The 8,406-nt window shown below is 35.2% G+C and overlaps 1 protein-coding gene across 1 annotated transcript in view; it reads right to left on the bottom strand.

Moving 5' to 3' along the window:
- Window positions 1-7,167, bottom strand: part of LOC131155248 (cytochrome c biogenesis protein CCS1, chloroplastic) — a 19,510-nt gene extending 12,343 nt beyond the window's left edge. The window contains exons 1-3 of the mRNA XM_058108247.1: window positions 6,654-7,167; window positions 119-338; window positions 1-30 (exon numbers count right to left, since the gene is read on the bottom strand). The exon at window positions 1-30 is cut by the window's left edge and continues 82 nt beyond it. Of these exons, the coding sequence (XP_057964230.1) occupies window positions 1-30; window positions 119-338; window positions 6,654-7,077 (674 nt within the window). The 5' untranslated portion in view covers window positions 7,078-7,167. The remainder of the gene's footprint in view (window positions 31-118; window positions 339-6,653) is intronic.
- Window positions 7,168-8,406: the final 1,239 nt, after the last annotated feature.

Raw genomic sequence — 8,406 nt, 5'->3', positions numbered from 1 at the left:
ATGTCATCAGCAGAGTACAAGAAAGTCCATCTGCAGGATCAAAGTAATTTCATTATAAAAATATTTTTCCAATTCATCAGCAGCTAAAGAGAACATGATTTACCAGAAAATATCATACCTTCTTGCAACCTTAACCAAGGGGATTTGAGTTGTATAAGTACAGGCCATCAGGGAAGCAGCCAGGAGAACCAGCAGTCCAAGGAAGACAGGTGATGAGAACATATGATCAAACCCAAGGGTAAGAACCCACCTCCAAGTGAAGAATCCCAAGGCAGGATTATCTTCAGGGTATTTTTGGAAATAGTAATCCGGAGCCTCACCTTGATCAATGACAGTCCCTGCAAAACCAATGAATACAAACAAGACCAACTTCTACTCGGTTACTTGGGTACAATGTCAGAAAATTCAAACTCCAAATGGAGACAAAGAGGAAGAGAAGGGGAATGAGCCATAAATCTTTTCCCATAGCTAAATAATGGTTGTTCTAAGACGGAGCTGAATTTAGAAGAAATCTTATTTTAATGATTTAGTAACACCAATGGATTCAACATGCAAACCTAGTTAATGTGGTGAATTAGAAAATTGAGTGATCAAGCATCACTTACTAAGATCTCATTTCTGAAATCCAAAGGCCGTGAAAATTGACATTTTCACTTCACAATTAAGAAAGCAAATCAATTATTAGAAACCAAGACAAATTTGTGGCAGTTCTAGCTATTCCGTCTTGGCAAGAATTGCTTGGTATTCATGCTATAAGATTTATCAAAAAATTGTATAGCACCTAAGTACCTAACACAATTCTCCTCCAACTTCTAAACTCAGAATAGCAAGTGCAATATGACTAAGTCTGCAGTGAAGTTATTTTGCCAATTCTCAATCTGGCTGCTGAAATATACAGAGGTAAAGAAAAAACAAAATGGAATCCTAAAACAGGTGGAAACTAGAGTGCCATTACAAGCTTCTTTTTCTGTGCAGTAAAAGATAAGCCATTGTCGATTCAAGTGATAAGACGATACTTATTTGCATTTCTATGCTTACAAGTATGGTTATACTTCATTTCCTTCCAGGAAGGCAAGGGGAAGAAGAGTGGTAGAAACAAATTCCACCTTTACAAAAGAATACTTAGTGCAAAACAACAACAGGAAGAGTCATGACATAATGAAACGAAAACTTCAAACATAACAAATTTAGCTGCCATAATTTTAAATTAGAAGGAAAATTCAATTCAAAAGAAACTGTTTCCCAGAAAAATGTAATGTCTATTCTTCGTTTTTTTTTTTCTTTCATTGTGAAAGTAGTTTCCTACTCTTAAATGGAAAATATGTTTCAGATAAAATGTATTTTTCCCTCAGTGTGATTCCAGCAAAGGAAAATGGAAAACTATTTTCCACAAAAAAAAAAAAAAAAATGCACTCAACAGAACGGGGCCAAAAGTTAACTTGTTTAATGCCCATCAAATTAATTAAACTAAGTCAACTAATACAATGGGTTAATTTGCTGGACTATCAAAACACTTTCAGAGATTTTATTTTATTTTTTAAGTCCTGCAATTGAACCTGTCATCATAGTAGCGAAGTAATGCAAACTGAAAGAGTAATGAGAGAGTAACGAGAGGATGGAGAAGATTAAAGACAAAGCCAAAGAATTCTCTCATTTTATCTGCCTTGTACAATCTGAGATCTCTGTATATATAACCAGAGAATAGAAGAAAGAAAGAAACAGAAAGGAAGAAACATAAATAACAGAAAACAAACTAAACTGAAAAAAAATGAAACTAACTAAACTAAGTAAAACCAACTATATCTGTAATAGTCCCCCTCAAGATGATGTGTATATGTTATGCACATTCATCTTGGACAAAAGAACTTTAAACGACTTAGAACCCAAAGGTTTAGTCATTAAAACTGCAACTTGATGAACAGAAGATACATGCAAAGTAGTGATCAGACCCTCTTGTAATTTCTCACGCACCAAATGGCAGTCTATTTCAATATATTCAGTACATTCATGATAGACTGGATTGGCTGCTATGTGAAGAGCTGCTTGGTTATTACAGAATAAGAGAGCTTGTTAGGGGTGATGTTGATGCAAGTCAGCAAGTAAAGCTTTGAGCCAGATGATTTCACAAACTGAGAAGGCCATTGATCTATATTCAGCCTCGGCTGAAGATCTTGATATCGTGTGCTGTTTCTTAGACTTCCATGAAACAAGAGAATCTCCAATGAATATACAATAACCACTTATTGATCTGAGAGTATCCATACAGCTAGCCCAATCTGAATCTGAGAAAGCTTTGATGTGAACCTTTGATGAGGATGGGAAAAATAAGCCCTGTCCAGGAGCAGATTTGAGATATCTCAAGATTCCTATAGCAGCTTGTAAATGTGGCATTGGAGGACCATCTAGGAATTGACTAAAGTGATGTACTGCAAATGTAATATCAGGCCTGGTGTGAGTCAAGTATAATAACTTGCCAATTAGCCTTTTGTAAGCTGAAACATCATCCACTAATGTACCATCATCTTTAGATAACTTTGTATGAGTAATCCATAGGAAAAGAAACTGGTTTAGCAGCAAGTAAACAAGAGTCTGAAATAAGCTCTAAACAATGTTTTCTTTGAGACCATGCCCTTCTGCGATCGAGCCATTTCCATACCAAGAAAGAACTTTGCCGACCCCAAATCCTTCAACTGAAACTCAGCACTCGGAGATCTTTTAACAGTCTCAATGGCAGCTATATCACTACTAGCTAGTAGTATATCATCGACATACAACAACAGGGCAACAAAAGTGCTACCTTCTTTCTTAGTAAACAATGAATAGTCAGCCTTTGATTGTGAAAAACCCATGGTAAACAGCACTGAAGTAAACTTGGAATTCCACTGTCTTGAAGCTTGCTTCAAGCCATATAGAGACCTTTGCAATTTACATACTCTTGTGTCCCCCTTTCTAAGATAACCTGGAAGAAGCTTCATAAAAACTTCATCTAATTCTCCATATAAAAAAGCATTATTAACATCTTATGTCCCCCTTTCTAAGATAACCTGGAAGAGGCTTCATAAAAACTTCATCTAATTCTCCATATAAAAAAGCATTATTAACATCTAGATGAAAAATATGCCAATTGTATATTGCGGCAAGTGACAGAACACACCTCACAGTAACCATCTTTGCAACAGGTGAGAAAGTCTCAAAAAATCTAAGCCTTCCATTTGAGTATACCCTTTAGCAACAAGTCTTGCCTTGTATCTCTCTATAGAACCATCAGAATTTTATTTTATTTTATATACCCACTTACAACCTATAGGAGTTTTATGAGGTGGTAATGGTGTGAGAACCGAAGTGTCATTCATTTCTAATGCAGGAAATTCTGCAGACATAGCAGCTATCCAATGAGCATGCTGGACAGCTTGGTGATAAAATGAAGGTTCTAAATCAGAAGAAATAGCAGCAGAGAAAGCTTTATGAAATTTAGATAATTTGGAATAAGAAAGAACATCAGATATGCTATATTTAGTACCTGGATTAATAGCAGGATCCCTGTTAGATGATTGAGAAGCATAAGCAGCTAAGTAGCCCAAGTTGCAATGATAATGTTGCAGGTAACCAGGCATTCTATGCTATCGAGTTGATTTTCTCAAAGGGGGAAAATGGGAAATTGATTTGTATCATGTCAAGGTAAAGCTGAAGAAGTTGGAATAACTGGATCATGAGAAGGAAGTTCTGATTGCAATGGTTCAGGATAGATGACATTTTCATTGTAATATGGAACTAGTTTAGGAAGAACTGAAATAGAATTTTCTGAAATGAGATTTGACTGAGATGAATTTTCAGTCATAGAACATTTATACAAAGGAGATGAAAAAGGGAATATGGATTCATGAAATATGACATCTCTTGAGATGAAAAAATTTTTTTGTTCCAAATCATAAAGTTTGTAACCTTTTATACCAAAAGGATATCCTACAAACATACATTTTCTTGCTCTTGGGGAAAATTTGGATCTGTTTTTGGCAAGAGTTGATGCATAACATAAACACCCAAAAACCTTTAAATGATGATATGCTAGAACTGAATTGTACAAAACTTCATATGGAGACTTGTTATTCAAAATTAAAGATGGAATTCTATTAATAAGATATGTTACAGCAAGTATATATTCTCCCCAAAAAATCAAAGGTATATTGGATTGAAATTTTAAAGTTCTTGCTACATTTAAAATATGTTGGTTTTTTCTTTCAACTATAGAATTTTGCTGAGGTGACTCTACACGTGACACTTGATGTAAAATTCCTTTTGAAGAAAAAAAATTAGTCATTTTGAATTCTAAACCATTGTCAAATCTTAGGCATTTTATTTTTGTGCCAAATTGTGTTTCAACCAGATTGTAAAAGGCAATGAGAATATTTTTAACTTCAGATTTTGTTTTCCTTACGTAGGTCCAAGTAAATCTAGAATGATCATCCACTATGGTAAGGAAGTAGCTAGAACCATTATGAGTTGAAACAGAAAAAGGTCCCCATATATCAGCATGAATAAGATTGAAAGAAGAACTTTTATTATATGAATGAATCTCAAAAGGGAGCCTTTTATGTTTGGCCAAAGGACAAATTGTACAATATCCATCAATTTTGTCTGAAAAACTAATATCTGGTACGTTCTTTGAAAGATGATACAATCGAGACATGGAAGGATGTCCTAACCTACTATGCCAGATTTTGGAATTTGTGACAAAGTTCACAGTAGTTGATTTTTGTGGAAACTCAAAAGCATAAGCACCTGATTGTTGCAAGATGTATAGCCTAGCAGATTTTCTAGCAATCCCAATCATCCTCCATGGGGTAAATTCCTAAATAAAACAAACATCAGGTAAGAATATAAAAGCGAATTTCTGAGATAAAGTAAGCTTGCTAACCGAAAGCAAATTATATGAGAAAGATGGTACACAAAGTACATCTTTGAGAATTAATCTTTCAGACAATTTAACTATTCCAAGATGAGTGACTGGTACATTGTTACCATTTGGAAGCATAACAGAAGTGTTTAAAGACTTTGTTATGGAAGTAAAGATATCAATGGAATGAATTATATGGTCTGTAGCACCAATGTCTACAATCCAATTATTTTGAGATATTGAAGAAGATGCTAAATGACTCGAAGGAAAACTGGAAAGGATCAAACCTTGAGTATTTTGTGAAGGAATGTTAGAAACAATATTGGCTGCTTAATGAGTGATGGTTTCATTAGATTGTGAGTGGATTAAAGCTAACAATTTCTGACAGTCCTCATGAGAGAAAGGTAATTGATTAGAAGACTCAAAGGTTGTATCAAGAGGTTGCTCGTGAATTGGTTTGCTGATAAAGACTTTCCTTTCTACCGAGAGTTATTAAATTTGAGTCCTGGAGGATAGCCATGTACTTTGTAGCATTTATCAACCATGTGATTATTTAACCCACAGTGGGTACAAAACAATTTGGTTCTCCTTTGCTGTTGATTTCCAGAAACAAATCTTTGGCCTGAAGGATTTGAGCCTTGCATTTTACTCATAAAGGCCACAGTGTCAATTGCACCAATTCTGCTAATTTCCCTTTGTTTCTCTTCTTGAACCATTAAAGAAAATACTTTGTTGATCTCTGGTAGTGGTCCCATCATCAAAATCTGACCTCTAACATGAGAAGCATTCATTCAATCCCATCAAGAATTGAATAAGTTGTCTATCTTGATATTTCAAGAACTGCCGAATGGCATCACATGTGCAGGTTCTTAAAATACCACAAGAACAGGTGGGAATTTAATTGTAATCAGCCACTTCATCCCACAAAGACTTGAATTTCGTATAGTAATCTCTTACCGACATATTTTCTTGAACCAGCATTGATAGATCTTTTTGAAGTTGAAAAATTCTAGGCCCATTTCCCTGTGTGAACCTATTCTTGAGATCTTTCCACATATCTTTTGCAGTGTGTGAACAAATGATACTAGCCCCAATTTCTCTTGACACGGAACTGATAATCCAAGAACATACCATATTGTTGCATCTTTCCCATAATGCATTCGAAGGATCTGTTGAGACTTGAGACTGGTCGAACAATTGATCCATCTACAAAGCCAGTTTTGTTTTTCGCCTTCAAGGCCATCATCATGGACCTGCTCCATGTATGATAATTCTCACCAGTGAATACATTGGACACCAACATTGCACCAGGTGAATCACCATTCTGTAAATGGTATGGACTGCTCTCTACACTTGTGTTAGACATAGAAACAGATGCAGAGGCAGACAGAATGGACATTGCAGCAGACTCTAAAGATATCTGCTCTGATACCATGAAACAGAGTAATGAGAGAGTAACAAGAGGAAGGAGAAGATTAAAGACAAAGCCAAAAAATTCTCTCATTTTACCGACCTTGTACAATCTGAGATCTCTGTATATATAACCCAAGAATAGAAGAAAGAAAGAAACAGAAAGGAAGAAACAGAAATAACAGAAAACAAACTAAACTGAAAAAATGAAACTAACTAAGCTAAGTAAAACCAACTATATCTGTAATAATTACGTGTTCTGTGATTTTAATCAAACTTAAATAAGCAATACCCATTTCAAAAATTCAGGAACGGAAAGCCTTGAACAGGAAAGGGGAGGCAAACATACCCAGCGCCATCAAGCCGGCAATAGCGAACATCTCTCCAATAGCCAAACGCAAATTAGCCAAAACTGCCAAAACCCTTCTGGGAAACCTCTTCACCAAACCCAAAACCACGGTTGCACTCCGCGGCTTTGCCGGCCTTCCCCCATTCCCGGGCACCCCACCATCCTCCGACACCGACGGCGCATACTCCGAAACCACAATCTTCTTTGTTATCTCCTTACTTGTGCTGTTATCTTGAGACGTTTTCGTCACCTTAGAGCATACGCTGAAGGACAGGCTCCGCTTGTTGTATGTACTGCAAATTTGGGCAGTGTAGAGAAAAGGATGATGGGGTTTAAACGTTGAATGAAGAAAAGGAGACTTGGGGACGAGAAGGGGTTTTGGTAGAGGTGGTATAGGGGCTTTAGTTGGGTTTAGAGCGCCCATTACTGGAGGAGATCGTCACCGGACTCTCATCAAAGTTCAGAGACTGAACCAAGGAGAGGCAACGAATTGGCGGTTTTTAGTTTTTTGTTTATCTTCTTTCCCACAGATATTTTCACTTTGTGTTGGATATGGGTCCCATCTCCCATCTTGGCCAACCAATGAATGTCTGCCACGTCAGCACAGAAGATTGGACCCCATATTTCATTACCAATCAAGAGGTCCATGGGAGGTTGAGAGTCCATGGATGAGGGTCTTAAAAAAATAAAATAAATAATACGAGATAATAATTTCATATTAAATTTGGTGATAAGAGAGTTGGAATAGAGAATATGACAAAATTAAATGATGAATTTTACTTTATTTTATTTTATTATTTTTTTAATTTTATGTATATGCGTGTGTAGTCCTTGCAATTTAGTTATCTACTAAAAAATATTGTAGATTATGTTATGAAAATATGAATCACCTTACCTTCCACCATTTCGATTTTTCCATCTCAATAAATATCTTATTATCTATATTGCCCTATAAAATGACACCCTATCCCTCATATTTGAAACACACATTGCATACTTGTATACACACTTGCATGCTTAAAGTAAGTAGGGTATATAGACAGAAGGGGAGAGATAAAGAGAAAAGAGATATCATGTACAAGGTCGAAAATATTTTGTACAATGACCGATTCCAAATCATATTGTAATCTCTCTCGAGATAGTGAAATTTTTTATCACATCCACCCGTGGAGTAGGCATAACCGAATCACGTAATTATCTATATCATCTCTATTTATTTTCTTACGTCTTTTATAACACATTATCAGCACAATGTTCTAACCAACTGAGTTATTTCTTTAATTCTTATTTAATTTATTTATTTATTATAAGTTTTACTCCACAGGAATATAATATTCTTTAGAAGATAATATGTCTTTTAAAGTTTAAAGAGTATCAATCTCCAGAAGAGATGGTAATATAATCCTCCTGAATAGGCTATATAGTTAAATCTCTCAAAGAGATAATCCTCCTAAAGAGGCTATACATTTAAATCTTTCGTATATATATTTAATCTTTCGAAGAGATAGACCTCCTTAAGAGACTATATATATAATCTCGAGAAGAGATAGCAAATATTTACCTTCGGAAAAGAGTATATTTTTAACCTCCCGAATAGATATTTAAATCAACCTCTTAAAGAGGAGTTTATCTTTCAAATAAGGTAGTATATTTAACCTTCGGAATATGTGGTAAATTAGTACCAAATTTAATATTATAAATTGGAATCATACTTCTGAATAGTACAAATTGAGAAAAATAATATAATGTTCCT

The sequence above is a fragment of the Malania oleifera genome, chromosome 5, assembly GCF_029873635.1.
Source record: "Malania oleifera isolate guangnan ecotype guangnan chromosome 5, ASM2987363v1, whole genome shotgun sequence".
Classification (NCBI taxonomy): domain Eukaryota; kingdom Viridiplantae; phylum Streptophyta; class Magnoliopsida; order Santalales; family Ximeniaceae; genus Malania; species Malania oleifera.
This window is presented reverse-complemented; position numbering and strand designations above follow the sequence as displayed.